At 40.9% G+C, this 16,771-nt stretch overlaps 1 protein-coding gene across 3 annotated transcripts; it reads left to right on the top strand.

Annotated features, from left to right (window-relative positions):
- The first annotated feature begins 1,689 nt into the window (after positions 1 to 1,689).
- LSMEM1 (leucine rich single-pass membrane protein 1) lies at positions 1,690 to 12,739 on the top strand. Of its 3 annotated transcripts, none has more exons than XM_063099703.1 (5): positions 1,690 to 2,218; positions 5,693 to 5,779; positions 5,929 to 6,060; positions 7,781 to 7,909; positions 11,520 to 12,739. In XM_063099703.1, the coding sequence occupies exons 3-5, from the start codon at positions 5,934 to 5,936 to the stop codon at positions 11,648 to 11,650; spliced, it is 387 nt and encodes a 128-aa protein (XP_062955773.1). In that variant the 5' UTR covers positions 1,690 to 2,218; positions 5,693 to 5,779; positions 5,929 to 5,933; the 3' UTR covers positions 11,651 to 12,739. The 3 variants fall into 3 exon arrangements, with proteins under 3 accessions (XP_062955773.1, XP_062955772.1, XP_062955774.1); XM_063099702.1 differs by having other exon boundaries at positions 1,690 to 2,504; XM_063099704.1 differs by lacking the exon at positions 5,693 to 5,779 and having other exon boundaries at positions 1,690 to 2,504.
- The last annotated feature ends 4,032 nt before the right edge of the window (positions 12,740 to 16,771 follow it).

Here is a 16,771-nt window from a genome sequence, read left to right as displayed (position 1 = left end):
ATGTGATGCAATTTTTATCTTTGTTTTTTTTTTTTTTTTTTGCTCTTAGAATCTCGTTGTTAGTGTTCTAAAATTGCATGATAATGTGCTCTGGTGGGCTTGGCAGTCTGGAAGATATTTTTAAGTTCTTGATTTCCTCCCCTTCCCCCACCATTTTCTTTGTTCTGGAATTCCATGAGATACTGGAGCTCCTGAATCGAGACTCAGGCCTACTTATTTATTTTTTCTTATTCATTTTTGTTCAGGGAGATTTCTTTAATGCTATTTTCCAATCTTTCTGTTGCATTTTATTTTTGGCTAATGTTAAATTACCTGGCTGTATTTAGCTCCATGCTTCCTCTTGCCTGCAAATGCTAGGCCTGCCTGAATTCTGCAGGGTAAATCATCTCACTCATCAGTGGTGGTCTTACAAGACAGGTGTCACTTTCTCTCCTTCCCCTGGTCAATATATTTGTTGAGCTCTTTTCAGTACTGTTTGCTCCTTTTTTTATTCTTATGGTTTTGTACTTTTTATTCCTGTTCTGCCTTTTACTGGGGTTTTGAGAGGAAGAGGAGATAATGTTAATCTGCATACTCAATTTGTAGATGAGTGGCTTTTTATTCATGAAATTTACGGGTAATTGCTAGGCAAGGATTTTTGGGGACCCAATGTATGAGTTTTTGTGAGAGTAGTAAAATGCTCTGTGATGAACAGTTGTTCATTGCTTGATTCCTGTTTAATCTTGCTGGTTTGAAGGAATTTGATATGATCCCTACCCAATTTCTCTATTTTGAGGTGCAAGCATTAATTCTGAAGCAACATCTGTTACTCAGGTTTTTGAAAACATTTACTGAATTTCTTGGGAGTTGAAAAAATGCGAGAAATACTTGAAAATCCCCCAGATTAAACAATTAATGTGAGAATATCTATTTTCATCTCGTGATCCAAAACTCTTTTTAATGAGACCTTCCTTTCAGGTACATAATAGATAAAATGAAGTAGGTTATCTTGCTTTGCTCTTAAGTAGTTCTCCAGAAGTCCAACTGCTCTAAAGCCAGTCTTGTCCCCTTCACTGGGGTAAAGTATAGTTGAATTCAGACTTGGATGTGAGGTTTGGGTTCAAATCTCATCTCTGCCACTTACAACCTATGTATCTTTCAACAGTTAAATTCCTTAGTCTCCAGTTTTCTCTTCCCTTAGGGGAGATTTATACTTGACAAGGTTGTAAGGTTACAAGAGAGAAGAAAACCACATAATAAATGCTCAAAAATGAGGCGATAAATTTCTTCAAAGGATAGATGATTTAAGACAGATCAGATAGTTGGGCATGACATTGTTTTAGACTGGGCATGACCAAATAATAACTAATAACTAATGTGAACGTTTAAATTTTTCAAATTTGGCATAACTTTTCAGCATATAACATGCTTTTGAGAAAATAGTTACTAGTTGTATAGTCTTCCTCTGTGAGCTGGTCCTAGAATGTAGAGGAGGTTTAAGAAAGTGGCAATCCTTTTGCTCAAAAGTAGAGTGAGGTCCTTACAGAATACAGGCATAAAGTAAATTTTGTGGAGCACACGTTTTCTAACGTGAAAAATATTTTAAAGATGAATAAAGTCCATCTAGTTATGGCAATGGAAGATAGGATTGTAAAGGACTGTATGTCTGCTTATAAACTAACCTTGAGTATCCTGCTGGGGTAGTCCCTGGGATCTGGGGCTTGTGGGATCCAGATCTCCTGGTCACTGTAGCATCTTTTATGTACACCAGAGGGCAGAAGCTCCTTGGCATGTATGCGAGGGAACCATATAAGCTGACATTCCTGAGAAAGGAGGATGTATGAAAACTCCAGAATAAAGCTTTTGAAGAGGAAAGGAAGTTAATGAGATGAAGAGCTTCACCTGCTATGGGCCTGTAGCCATGCCATCTCCAACTCACCATTACTTTTTTGTAGCTACTGGAAGCCCTAGGAGTTCTCCGACCTTCCATCATCCTAGTTATGATGTCACAACTATATTCTGCCCCTATTTATTGCAGTTCTCTGGATGGTCTGAAGTCCTGGCAAGTTAGTCATCATTGTGGCAGTTCCCACCTGCTGCAGGGTGTTTATATATGGGAGCATACCATGGCAGAAGTGCTGGAAATGTGGTGTTGGCTTACACAGTCGCTTCAGCCAAATAGGGTCATTAACTTCAGTCCAATAAGAACCTCATCAGTTACCAAATGAATCAGGGCATGGTGGGTTTTTTGTTGTCTCTTTAAGTATAGTTTCAGTAATAAGTTTACTAAAAACCTTAGACAAGAAGAACGTCAGTATTTGGAATCTTACATTGCTTGGCTAAATTAATACTAAATATAGACCAACAGTTTCAGGCTGGGGTTTATGGGCCTGATAGGAGAATCTTTATGCTGAAGGAAGGCAAAGAAAGAACTACAGAATTTATAGACAGTTTTGTTGTAGTTTCTCCTGAATAATTAGTTGCTGTTTTTTCCTGGTAACCTAGCAGTCAAAGCTCACGTTTTTGTAAGTAATTTGCATGCTATTGCTCTACCGAGACTGGGTTATGATTCTTAAGTCTGGGAAGTTTCGGTTGCATGTGCTCTGTGCTTTTAAACTTTTGATAAAAATGATTTAGATTTGATTTTAAAAATTACTTCCTGAATATGAAAAGGCATTTACTCTGAAATGTAAAGAACAAATTACCATGACTCACTCAATAAAGCTTTTTATTAGCTTTGAGTTAAGCCCTATTGTAACAATTCTGATTTTGTAGCAAGCAGTACTGGTGTGAGTTATTTCTGTGGTTTGATACCAGATACCTACAGAAAAAAATAAAGTGCAAAGCAATATTTCATAGGCAACTGTCTTTACAAGTATTTGTCAAGAGTGTTTATTTATAGATAGTCAAAGAATTCTTAAATGACAAAAAGAATAAACTGTTAGTAATGATCTAAGACCCTGGAAAATGAAATTACTTACATGTTTCAGCTCAAGATATTAGAAAGGGTTCTGTTAACAGGAGGTTGCTTTGGCCAATCTTGGTGAATAAGCACATTTGCACACCAGAATTGGGAAAGGAATACTGAGGTAGTGGAATGCAGAATTGCTAGCAACACTGGCTTCTCCAGCCTTGTTGGTTATTCCCAGATGCCCTCATTTGAAGATGCCAAAGATAGCAACCACTGGGTGTCAGACAGCTGTGGGTCTTGGTTTTAGGGCCATGTAACCTTGTGTCCATTTACTAGCAGTGTCATTTGCGAGTCATTTGCAGGGCTCTTGGTGGCCATGAACCCAACTCAGTTTTCTCTGCTAGTTATTTTCCATTTGCACATTGCAGTTCATTAATGAAATATGTTGAAATAGCATCTATTTATTTTGTGACCTCACACTAAGGAAGAGATTTTCTTTCAGAGCACTTTATAGATCACTCTAGGTTGTTGTCTTAGTTCTTTTAACCTTTTCAGTAGGTAGCAAGGCCAGTAATTTGGATATTTTATTAGCTATACTACTACTCTTGAGTCAGTTTTTGTAGACACAATTTTCTAGCTATTCCTCGACTTTGTAAACATTGATTAAACCTCAGTATGAGATTTAAACAATAAAAGTTTCATTTCTGAAGGGGAAGCTAAGGCTCAAGGATTTCAAGTCAGAGATCCAAAAATAAACCATGCGTCAGTCACCAAGCTTAAAATAGAAGCCATGTTTGGAACCATGATCCCATGATGTTGACACATACAACCTTTGTTCCTGCTCAAATATTAGTGTTTTGGAGTGTAAAGAGATGACAAAATATAAAACACAGCTAGAAGAATTGTTTAGAAATCTGTGGCCATGCACCAGCCAGCACTTTGGGGCCTCAGTTTTATCTGCAAAAGGATAAGATTTAATTGATCTCTGAGGCTCTTTTATTCTACCTCCTGCTGCTGCTTTTTTCTTCTCTTTTTATTGTCACGTCAAGTCATTCCCTTAGGAACGCTCCATGAAATATATTTGGAACTCAGTAAATCAATATCTAAAGTGCTATAGTCATATCTAAAACACTCAGGGAATTATGTGTTCTTGTTATCTAAAATTTTAGGATATCTGAAACACTTTAGTTTTAACTCTGGAAAAAATTTTTAATTAGTCCATGACTTTTTTTTTTTTTTTTTTCCTGTGGCTGGCTGGTACAGGGATCCAGACCCTTGACCTTGGTGTTATGACACTGCACTCTAACCAACTGAGCTGACCAGCCAGCCCCCATGACTTTTTGAGCTCATTGTTTTTCTTTGCTAGGGTTCTGTGAGCACATTTTTCACAAGTACCAGTAGGTTTTAGGTATTACTGGGAAATTGTTGGTTTTTGATATTTTACAGTGTAGTTTAAGCTATTTAGTAAATGGCCTATATTTTTTTCAGATCTTATATAGTGGTAAACTTTTTTCCCCCCTTGGATTTGTTTTCTCCTAACTCTAATTTTGTATTTCTCTTCATTCTGTAGCTGCTTATTAAAGGAAATTTTAAAAAGAAAAGAAAAAAAAAAAAGTAACAGGGAGTAGTGTGTTGCCACCTATAGGCAGACAATATTTATTGCATTGACTTTACCAGAGTCCAGATAGACACGACATGAGAATTTTTACCCTCAATCTTATTTCTTCTAAAGTACTTATTAATTGCCTCCAATTCTTTTGGAAATAGTGAGACTTAAATATTTTAGGTGTTCCAACTTGACATAAGTCACTGGCTTCTAACCTGACACTGGGCATTTGAAGAACAGAATTGGTTCCTACCCTAAGGAGTTTTCAGTCTATTGGGAAAGCCAAAGATGGTTGCAAATAAATGCAATAGAATATTATAGATGTTCTGACAGAAGAATGTACAGGATCCAGCAAGGGCACAAAGGAAAGGCAGGTTGATTCCTTCTTTTTAGAGGAGGTGATATTTGAGTTGAGTCTAACATCCTTTCCAGATCAAAAAATTCTATATCATGATTAGACTCATTCTATGAAAAGAGATAACCATGGAAGAGAAAGCAAGCTTTTATAGTAATTGAAATGTCTTCCTAGAGCCTTCTTTTCACATAATTAAATGGCCACAAGTTCTCTGTTGTGCTAGAGAGACTTCTTAATATAGACCTTTTAAATCTATTCAGGCTTTTCAGTGTTGCTTAAAGTTGTGCTGTCATTAGAGAATATACTAAATATAAATCCCAATTTAAAAAATATTTACTGGCATAAGTGACCTCAATCTAAGGGAAACCCAGGTGGAAGAGACCTCAGAGGTCCTGGAGTCTAGCAGGATTCCTCTCTATAGCATCTAAGTCTGTTAAGATTTGTTTTGGGGATGCATAGCCAGCATCTAAAAGGATACACTTGAGGGTATGGACTCATATGCCATATTGAGGGAGAATGTAAAAATTATGATTTTGAATTAAAGCCTCATGCAATTAGAATGGTTCACAGTAATACCCTTTTCTTCTTTCAGAATCTTTATGGCCACAGGCTGAGTAGCTTCATTTTGTCTTTTTATATATTTATACCTAGTCTTCTTGCACAAAGGATTTGAAGCATCTTGGCAGAATATGAACAATGTAATAAAAGAGAAAGATTTAAAAATCAATTAAAAAATGAACAGGCCCAGGGAAAATACAGGCAGAATGGAGAAATCTGAGGAGGAGAAAAGGGCATATGCAGATAAGCAGGGTATAAACAGCTGTATGATTCTCAAAATCAGGTCACACATTGGACTCTGAGCTTCCTGGCAAGCAAAGCAAACAGAATAATTACAAAGTTGTCCACAAAAGGAAATATTTTCTTTCGGGTAAGTAAAGCTTTTTCAGACCCTTAATTGAAAATAATATTTGTGGGTGCTTCTTCCTATGTCTGTCCAGCTTCCTACTGGCCACGGGTCTTGTGAAGTTGACCTCCACAGCCCAGCCTCTTGTTTTTAATGTCAGTTTTTTCTTCCAGGGACAATGAATCATTCTTCCCAGGACACTGGCTCTTGTGGCATGCATGAAGATGGCAAACTTTATGTTGTAGATTCCATAAATGACTTAAACAAACTAAACCTCTGTCCTGCCGGATCGCAGCATTTGTTCCGTACGTGTGCCCTCCAAGGCTTGGTGGCCCTTCCTAGCTTCTAGACCACTTAAAAATAGCAAAGGTGAAGGTGGATGTGTGGGTGTGGGGGATGGGGCAGAGTGGGCATTAGAAATAACTTGGCGCTGGAAAAGCTATGTATTGTTAGGCAGTTTTTGCTTTTGTTCTCTGAATGCTCGGCAGGATTATGGGCTTTCTTGGCTCCTAAGCAAGATCTGAACTTTTGTTTTGAAAAATTCTGAGAAGATTCTGTGGAGTTCAGTCCCTGGAAGGGGATGGAGGCTGCAGAGCTGGTCTCTGGGGGCTGGCTCATCCCTCTTGGCTGTTTTGTGCTTCCTAGTGACCATAGCTAGGTCACCGATGGTGCCCACTTTCCCATAGGCATCTTGTTTCCTGGCAGAGTGTTGAGAAAATGCTCAACACGTTCACCCAGTTTTTAAAAAAATCATTAAAATTCTGTTGGGCAAAAACGTCAATGTCATTTTCTACTTGCAAATTAAAAACTGCCCAAATAAAGGATTAGAATAGGGAGGAACAAAACTGCTAAATACTAAACATGTATCTGGCTACCTAAATAGTATAAGTGAGTTCTATCAGATCGTTCTGAATGCCATCTTTTCTAGTTTAAACACGGATGTTCAAACGCAAGTGTTAATTGCCCACTTGCTGTTTGTTTCATATGCACTCTAAACATTTTGTCCCAATTTTATTTCTATCATTCCACTTCTGAGTCTTTTCTGAGTTCTTGCTTTTTTCTTTATTTTAACGGGTTCAGATTTTTCCCTGTTTTTCTTGCAGTCAGTCTCAATAAAAGTTTGTGTTTGGGTGTCAGCCTCTGCTGTTGCTTTAACTAGGAAGCAGAAGCTGTTGAGAGGAGGTGACATAGGGTAGACTCATAGGGCAGGAGGCACCTGTCTATCCAGGATCAGGTAGCATGATGCACGGGACCAATTCAAAGTAGGAGAGCTTAGGAAAAGTAGTGCAATGATTTCCTCCACCCCAGTCTTCCGTATTTCTTATTCAATTTAATCTGGGTGTTAAGGGAACTAGACCTCACAAAATGGTGACTAAGTGCAGACAATTCATGGTTTGGGTGAAGCAAGCTGTTGTACAGGCATGGTTGCATTCTCAGTGCAACTGCAAAGCATTTTAAAAAGCCTTCTTTCCAGAGCATATCCACCCTGAAAACAGATTTAAGAAACCGAAATACATCAGGGTGGGCCATTTTTGGTTAAATGGATGTAGGCATAAGTTGATTATTTCTATAATAGAAGGAGTTTCCTGGGAGATGTCCCAGAGCTTTCAGTCTTTGACAGGAGAAGTGTCCCACACCCAGCTCTGTTTACTCCTGGTTTATTTTTGGAAAAAGGCAATGGATCCTCCATCCTTCTAAACCTTAACTTCTTTATTCCCTCCCCAAAGAAAAATTCATGTCTGCTACTTCAGTGCTAACGTGGCTTTCAAAGAACTTTCTGAATAGATTTGAGATACCTTAGCCCTGCTTATTCTTTGAATACCCAGTATAGAAGGTGGCAAACAGTTCACAAATTGCTCCTGGCCCAAAGACACTCCTAAAACATAAGTCACTTTCCAGGGTTGTCAGAGGGAACGTGGGCGTACCCCTACTCATGCCTCCAGCAGCGGGGTGCTTCACTGTTCAGTGCTGCTGACAGATTGTAAGCTGAGGAGTTTTTGTTGTTTTTTGTTTGTTTCATATTAGCTTTAGAGGAGAAAATCCCTGACCTTGGCACAAACTCAGGATATGGAAGCCGGAGTCTGTTTTTCGTGGGGCTGCTAATTGCGCTGATTGTCAGCCTGGCACTGGTTTTCTTTGTGATATTTCTGATAAGTAAGTACCACCGACAGGTTTCTCGTTGCTCGTGTTCACTTACTTTATAGCTGGTTGTTTACCGTTGCTCCTGGAATGAGTCAATGCTTTCTGGCAATCAATGCTTACACTGCAAGACAGGGGGAATGCATGCCTCAGTGAACCCTGTTGCTTGGGGCCAGGGTCCCTGGGACACAACCCACTGCATGAGCCCACAGTGCCAGAAGTTCACCAACATGTATGTCAACTATTTCTATTTCGATTTCTCACTTGGAGCCTCTAGCTATCAAATGGTAGGCAACTCGTTCTAGTTACTTCTAGGTGTTCTTCATTCAATACATAGATTTCTTCATTAATTCAGGTCTGTAACACACAGTCACAGTCAGATTTTGCAGTCCCTCTTAGGTTTTCACACTTGCATATTGTCCCAGAAATCAAACAGAAGTACCCAGGGCTGTGCCAGGCCCCCCAGGCAGCATGGGGGTTTGAGGAGGGCAGCTTGCTTCCTGTTTGACTCTGTCCAGGCTGGTGTCCTGCTCCTGATACGACCTGCTCTGGCTGCTCCTCGCCTGTGCCATGTGTGTTGTGCCCATGAGTGTGACTCGGGTTTTCCCACACCAGCTCCTCAGCCAAGAGGTCCCCTGAGTTAGTGCCACTCTTGCCTCTGCCTTGAGTCGGGGAGGGGTGCTGTCCACTTGCCATGCTGTCCCCTCCTTCTGCATGTTGCCCTCTCCTGCCAAGCCCAGCACTTTTCTCTCTCACCTAACCCCTGCGTACCAGCATCTGGAATTATTTCATTCTCTCCCAGGCCACTTAAGAGTGGACGGAGCCTAAGGGGAGGGGTCCTCTTTGACACCTTTTTGCCTGGACCCAGGCAAATGACTGTCATTTCATCTGCCCTCTCAGGCCTTATAGCCTTCAACTGTTCTAAATGGGGAGTGGAGCCCGTGTCTTTGGAATGTCCCTAATTTCATCTCACTCAGGATTGGAGGAGGCAGAGGTGGTGGTGATGATGGGAAGAGAGGTGGGCAGAGCGCATGACCCTTGCACTGCTTCTAGCCCCTTTCCTTCCCCCAAGACTCCTTCCTCCTTCCAGCTGGAAGGGCTTCGTCTAGCCTGGGTGGGGCGGGGGGGTGAGGTTTCATTGCTTCCCTTTCACCCAGCTGATGCCCTTTTGCACTTAGAAGCTAGCACGTGAACTGTCCTTACAATCACTGTGAACTTGCCTCTGACTGTCGATCAGGAGAGGGTTGGCTGCTGAACCTGCAAGGCCAGAGACAGCACGTGGGTTGCGATGCTGAAATGTTGTTCCAGTATAAATGAATGCTGTGTGTGTCATCCTGCCACACCTGCCTGGGGGTAGTGACCTCATGAAACTGTTACGAAATTCTAGACATGTCTACAGACATGGGAGCAACGCAAAGGAAATTCTCTTCTGTGGGATAAGTAGTGAGATCAAGGGGATGATGATAACAAATGCTCTGTGTTGGCTGCTTACTCTGCTCCCCGCACTGTGCTAAGCCCTTCGTGTCTACTTGCCCACAATCTCATAGTAACTTTATAGTGTAGCATCCATTATTATTTTGGTTTTACTTATGCTAAAGCTGAGGCCTAGCGAGATTTATTAATGTGCTGAAGGTTACATGGCTAAGTCCCGAATCAGGGCTCAAAGACACTCTGCCTGACATAAAAACCATATACTTTATCACTCTCATTATACTCCTCTTGTATAAGTAGGATTTATTTTATATTTGCCTCAAGTGTTTTAAATTGAGGGCTAAGTCTTTTTAAGAAACAAGATGATGTGAATAATGAAGAGTGTCTCTTTGTTGGACAATTACTCTGTGTTAGACACATTAAATTCATTCTCTTAAATCCTTATTCTACCCTCAGGTAGTGTCTAACATCATTATTTTACTGATTCAAAAGATTGAGGCCCAGAGAGTACTTTTCCATGTCCACCTGGCTCATCAGAGGCAGATCTGGAATTTGAACCCTGGCCTGTCCGGCTCCAGAGCTCCCGGGCGCTCTACTGCCCATGTTGAAGTAACAATAAAGTCTGCCTGGGTATTCAGACAAACTTTAACCCAGCCTAAGACCAGAGTTGGCATAGGCATCTGTAAGTGAACTTGGCCTTTGCTCATCTTTAACAGAGACACCGTTTTGCTCTCAGTGGGACTGAGTGCAAACTTGTATTCTTTTAACTCAAGTGCAAGAACTTACATTCTTTATAACTCTGGCATTTTTGCACAAGAGAAATAAGACTATTTTATACTGATTACATTCCTATCAAACTGTTGGGCCTTATGTTTTTGTCATAATCTCTGTCCTAGAGACAAATAATGGAAAGCAAGAATAGATTACTGTAGATGCCTGTCTGCCCTTGGTAGCAGTTTCGCATGGCCAAGCAGTGTATTCCACAGAATGCTAGTTCCATGGGATGTTAAATGCTGTCTTAAGAGAAAAAAAGGGCTCTATAATCAAATGTGTTTGGGAACTGTTGACTTAGATAATGCTCAAGGTGTTTCTTCTTGTGACTCTCCAGGAGGCAAGTTAGTATATAATTTTGCTCTAACTTTTTTGTACCTGGAACCCTTTTTCTTTCCATGGAAATTATTTTAGGACCAGTGAGCTGTGCCACAGACTTTAGGTAAACATGGTTGCTACTTCGTTTTGGGTTTGGCTAATGCAGAAGGTTCCCAAGAGGAGAAATATGTCAAATGTCATGGATATACTTCAGTTTCACATTTTTTCCCCCAAAGCAACTGGTATCTCTGCTTAGCTCTGCAGCAAAGCTCAGTTGAAACCTTCCTTCATGTCTTCTACAATATTTCATCTAACATAATTTTTCGGACTGATCAGCCAATTTGTCCCAAGGCTGGGAGGTAAACCTCTAACATCCAGTTTACCTTCCCATGTTAGTTTATCAGCTAAACCCTGTAGCATGTTCCCAACACCATTAGTTTCTGAATGACACCTCTGAAAAAAAATTGCCTGAAATGGCAATGATAAGGAGTTCAAATATAAATACTGCTTTTGTGTTGCATTTTTTGAAAATTTTAACTCTGATAGACCTCAAAGTGTTCCATTCCCTAGCTTACTGCATTGCCAGGAGTTCTGTTTATTTGGAAAATATTGTGCCTCTATTCTCAGGAATGATCAGAGGGGAATTATTACACTTTCATTATGGGCTGGTAATTCAGAACCAGCAGATTTATGTCAAAATCAGCTGGAACCCAAAGAATGCCATTTCCCAAATGAGGAGTGAAAACCCTTTTCCGAAAGTGGGTCCTGAAATGAGACAACTTAATGATCATTTCTGGGGAGATAATCAGACATGCTGGCAGTTTCCTTTGGTTTCTCACAGCAGTGTCTTTCTCAGCCAAAATCTGTGTGGAGCTGCCAAAGGTAGTCTAGGCTGACACCAAGAGATTGTAAAAATAATTCCCTTGAGAGGCAACTTCAGTCTCCAGCAGTTTCTCTCCTTGGCTCCTGGGTTGCGTGGATATTGGAACAGGGGGTTTGCCAAGAGTGCCTTTCAGCACTCAGCTGAGCACCAACACAGCGCTCTAATGAGTCCGGGGGAATGTGCTGGAAACCAGTGTAACACAGTCTGTTTTCCATTTTAAAGTTCAAACTGGAAACAAGATGGATGACATGTCAAGAAGGCTCACAGCTGAAGGAAAGGACATAGATGATCTTAAGAAAATCAACAACATGATCGTAAAGCAACTCAACCAAGTGGCCTCCGAAAAGAACTAAAGAACTGATTTTCCAAGAGCAACTGCTAACACCTTGAGCTTCTCACTTCACTGGGAGTGTGTAGGGTTGAGAACTGAGGAAGCGCTCTTCTTCAGGCCACCGATTGTCCTATCAGTTCAGCCCTGGGACCTACTTTCTCCAGCAGGGATGGGACTACCTTAAGGGGGTTGGCTGAGGGGGTTGACGATAGCAGCTAGAAAAGGGCAAACTTGTGCCAGCCTCATTTAATGGTAGGGTACACTTCACCTTTGATGGGGTAAAAGGAGAATCAACAGTAGGCAAGAAAGTTCGGCTATATACATCAACTTCTCTTACAAGAGGAACTTTGTCACTAGAACGAGTTCACTGTCCAATAAGGTGTATGACACCTCATGTACCTTTACAGATTCCTGAGAAAGCCTACAGAATTCATTGAATTGTATGTTGAAGGGAACCAGCTGATCACTCTTTTTGATAAAAGAATCTGCTCACATGATTAGAGTTTGACTCTATTTCCCTAGGGACAGTGATGGGTGGGGTTCAGGGAGAGTTGCTGTCTGGTGTTTGCTGGTGAAAGCGTGAGTACTAGTGATCTGTGTATGGTGGGGCTAGGGCTTGAAAGAGAAAGCCTAATTAATTAAATCAACTAATGTTTATTGAGCTTCTACTCTGCAAATCACCCTACTCTGGAGGAGCTTACATGCAAGTGAGGAATAAAGGAGATGCACTTATAGTCATACATGATTATATAATTATATAAACTTGATGATGAAAAAAAAATCCTTCGGTACCCTGCTGATTAATTTGGAAGAATTTGATAGCTTTGTGGCCTAGGCTAAACTATAGTAGGAAATTGTATATTTGGAATATTTGGAACCTGCCTTGTTTTAGCACAAAAAGTAAGGCACAGTAAGATATGGCATGAAATAAATGAGTTTAAAAAGCATTTGTGTTTTAGAAAATCTTTTATTTAATATAAATATATTGTGCAAGTCAATTGAGAATGTATTGCTATTCTGTCATTTTGGGTTGATCAGAAACATTTGGGTTTACCCCCAAATTAAACATGTACACAAACAAACATTTTATAACACTAGCTAATGAAATAAACACAGGCATTTCACTTATTCATTTTTGCACTCAAAAAACATTTCTACTACTTACTCTTTTTTAAAAAAATTGTGTTTACTGAAAAATTTTTATTGCCCTGTTGATAGGGTATGGCAAAAATCATTTGTTATCAGGATTTGTTGTAACATCATTTCAGAAACTACTGAGGATCTTATGCAAAAACTCTTAAAAGAATACTCATTTTTTCCTTTCTATTTTCTCTTATTATGCCCTTTTCTCCTTTTCTCCCTACACAATGGATGTATTTCATTCTCAGTAATAAATGATCTTTATTCCAAGAAATTTAGAATTTTCACAACATGAAATAGTGTCTGATAAATCATTTTATCCGTCTTTTTGTATCCATCTTTTTGGATCTGCACTGTCCTGCCTGTATTGCGCAGACTGAGGTATGGTGATGCCTTTGACCCTCACAGCCTGGGACACTCCAGTCACTACAGAGCTCCTGGTATTTGGATTCACAGATTAACAACTCCACTGAATGTGTTTAGAAGTATTGGCTGGCTACATGTGGTCTTACGACGGTCAGATGCAGTGGTCAAGGCCGTGGGCTTGGGAATCCAACTTCCTGGTTCAAATCCTGGTGCCCCTACTTACCATGAAGTTGGGGAAATTAACCTCTTTAATTTTTTATTAGTAAAATTGGATAATTATAAAATCTATTTCTTAGTATTGTGAGGCTTAAAAAAGGTGATAAATGTAAAGGACTTAAAACTGTCGGAAACAAAGTCAGTACTCAATAAATGTTCGTTGTTATTGTAATTATTATTATTGTTAAAGTAGTAGGTGTGGCAGAGTGGAAATAAACTGCTACATTTAAACCTCTACTGGTGGGGACTTAGGGCCAACATTTTTTTTAGATCATAGCACCCTGATCGCATCTGACTAATGATGGTGGGGTAAGAGTCTTTTAGCAAAATAACTCATTAAGTTATGTTACAAGAGGGGATCAATATATGCAGAAGGTTTTGTTGTTTTCCAAATGATCTAGTCATAAGGATCCACAATTGCTTACTTGAGATGGATCCAGGAACCTGTACGTCTGCCCGGCGCTAATGCCTTGACCACAGGTGCAGCAGGAGGAGGGATCTGGGACTCTAAAGGTGAGGCACAGGAGAGGCAAAAGAAATAGAAGGGACTAATGAACTGAGACATGTCCTGATTGAAAAAAAGAAAGGAAAATTTTGCTCCATTCTTCGGACTTGGTGTGTGTCCACAAGTGGCTAAAAAAGAGATGTTTTTTCTGATAATGAACTTTATCTGCATGCTCCTCCTGATATTGCCAGCCATGACGGGAAGACTACACACATGTTTTGAGCCCAGGTCCAATGCCATGCACTTTCTATTCTGCCATGAGGACCCTGGAACGGCCTTCTCATGGCCCCTCGAATTGTTCTGATTTGGCAACCACCTGTAGTTGAGCCTGGCCCAGGCCTGCTGTGACACTGGAGGCCGTTGGGACATGGAGCTATGTGGAAGGCCCTGGCATCCTAGTGCAGCCACTAAGCTGCAACTTAAAGAGAGCAGAGTACTGATCCCTTGGGAATAAACCAGGGTCACCTGCCTAGGACTCTTTTGGTGAACGCATCTCCAAAGCAAGGCTCTTGGACAAGAACAGAGCAAATCAGAAGGTCTAAAAATAACACAGAACAATTGCTTTGTTCTTACTGATAACAGCCTGGGTAAAAGGGAAGAATTTTGGTGTACATGTCATTTGGACTAACTGAGGTGTCTTGGAATATATTGCACAAACCATCATATTATAACCAATTTTTATTGCTTAGAAAATTTTAATGGAAACAAGGTCTCTTTGAATCAGGGTGTGTAAAATAATCTTATTACAGTTTGAAATAATGACCCCATTTATATTCAGTAGAGAAAGATGAGCAAAAGAAATAGATCATCGGAAAAGGCTTGATAATTATCCTCTCTGTAAATTAGTTTGAGCAAAAGAAGCTGTGGAAAGGAGAAAGAGCCTGAGGACTGTGAGCTATATTTCCTCCAAGTCAGGAAGTATGTATTTTTTAAAAAATAGAGGAAAAATAAAAACATTCTTGTTGGAACATGTGTGACCACTTATTTGGCAAAGATAAAGGCTTCTCAGTAAATCTTTTTTTCCATAGGGAAAACATTACTGAAATGTATAATTCTACTTTTATAAGGATGAAAATGATTTTTTAGAAAGTGATGAAAAAAATTCAGAATAAACTTAATTCCGTGTAACAAATGGGTATTAAGCATATACACTGTGCCCAGCAGTGTGGCCTGTGCTGTGCTGTCCTGTGCTGGACACTACAGAGGATCCAAGGGGAGGTTAAGGTGTGGTTCCTTCTCCAAAGGGGCTTCTGATCTGGACATGCAAAAAGACATGTATAAGAAACCAATAATGACCTGTAACCACAATCTGGAGAAAGCGGTTCCCCCCATCACCTTGGAGGCTGAAAAAGATCATGACTCTTGGACCCTGTCCTCAGAGATTCTGACTTAGCAGGCACAGGGTGGGACTGGGAATTCATGTGTTGGGAGAACACAGGAAAATGGTCAGGGCCCCTCAGATGTTCAGAATCTCACTGAGCATTTTATGTAAATATGCACGTGCGCCCAGGTGTTCCTTGGTTATTGTCTAGTGTAATTGCACATGTGCACTCAGGTGTCCTGGGTTATGGACTTAAGTATAAAAGACGAGTGACTCTGATCCACAGTGCCCCTCCCTGGATGCCCCCAGGGGTGCCATGGGGAGGCTGCTACTGCTCCTGGAGGCTGTAGCTGCCAGTGCCCCCAGGACCCTCTGAGAGGCTGCCACCACTGCCAGACCTGTAAGCTGCTGGACCTGTAAGCTGCTGCTGCCATTGCTGAGGACTGAGCTCATGTCGTCTGCCAATGGCTCCCAGGATCTTTCCCAATTACCTAGCATGGACCTGCGTGTGAGGGATCTGGAGACCCAGCCTGGCATGTGAGGGGTTTGGTGATGCAGTCTGTACAATGCGTTTGAAGGGTCTGAGCCCTAGCCCTGACAATACAAATGGAAACTTAGAACAACTAAAATAATGAAACGTTTTGGCTTTAGCATAGCTAGTGCCTCAACCAGACAACTGGCGTAGTCGCATAGCTTTGCATCATGCTTTAAAAAAGCTGCTGTGATGATTCTGGTGCTCAGTTTGTTGGGTGGCTGTAGGGAAAGTGAAGATAAATGGTCAGGGTCCCTCAGGGGTTCAGAATCTTGCAGAGCATTTGATGTAAATGAAAACTGTGCACATGCACCCAGGTGTTCTTTGGCTATTGTTTGTGGATGTGGGTAGGTGTCCAGGTGTTCCTGGGTTTTTGGACTTAAGTATAAAGGACACACGTCTCTGATACACAGTGCCCTTGGGATGCCTCAGGAGGCCACTAGGGCACATGCTGCTAGCTACCTAGAGCTTACATCTGAATAAAGCCTATTAATTTCTACCCATGGCTCCCAGGATCTTTTTTCCTATTACCTAGCTTGTGGACCTGCAGGTGAGGGGTTTGTGACCCAGTCTGTACAACAGATTTGAAGGGTCTGTGGGCCCTTGCCCTAGCAGTACAGTGGCTATAGACAGAAAATGGATCTGGAGTAAACTTGGGTTCAGATTCTGCTTCTACATGCAACAGGCCTCGAGCAAGTTACTAAACTCTGACTTTCAGAATCTTCGTCTGTAACATGGGAGGGTGTTGCTGCTGTGTTGTTTACAAGCCACTAAAAATATTCGTGGATTTAAGTTGCATATTAACAAGGGGGGCCACCTGGCCATTTGTAGGTATTATTTTTAACCCCCAGGCAATACTAATAATCTCTTGTCAAAGAACCCACAAATGCTTCAGGAGAACAAGCTCACACCACTTCCTCTCTCTTACTTTAGTTTTTATTTCCGTCCATGCCTTACCTCCTCTCCCCCTTGTCCCAACCCTCCTCAACTGCACTTGGCTTAATCTCCAGTTTCCGGGGCTATTCAACTTTACTGAAGGGGTGTCGAGGGCTAGTCTGATAGC

The sequence above is a fragment of the Cynocephalus volans genome, chromosome 6, assembly GCF_027409185.1.
Source record: "Cynocephalus volans isolate mCynVol1 chromosome 6, mCynVol1.pri, whole genome shotgun sequence".
Classification (NCBI taxonomy): Eukaryota; Metazoa; Chordata; class Mammalia; order Dermoptera; family Cynocephalidae; genus Cynocephalus; species Cynocephalus volans.
The sequence above is the reverse complement of the archived record's forward strand: the minus strand, read 5'-3'. Positions and strand labels throughout refer to the sequence as shown.

Excerpts from the sequence above, each read along its gene's own strand:
- LSMEM1 (XM_063099703.1), top strand. The coding sequence starts at position 5,934 with ATGAATCATTCTTCCCAGGACACTGGCTCTTGTGGCATGCATGAAGAT. Across the intron at positions 6,061-7,780 it reads CGGATCGCAGCATTTGTTCC|CTTTAGAGGAGAAAATCCCT; the intron begins GTACGTGTGCCC and ends GTTTCATATTAG. Across the intron at positions 7,910-11,519 it reads CTTTGTGATATTTCTGATAA|TTCAAACTGGAAACAAGATG; the intron begins GTAAGTACCACC and ends TCCATTTTAAAG.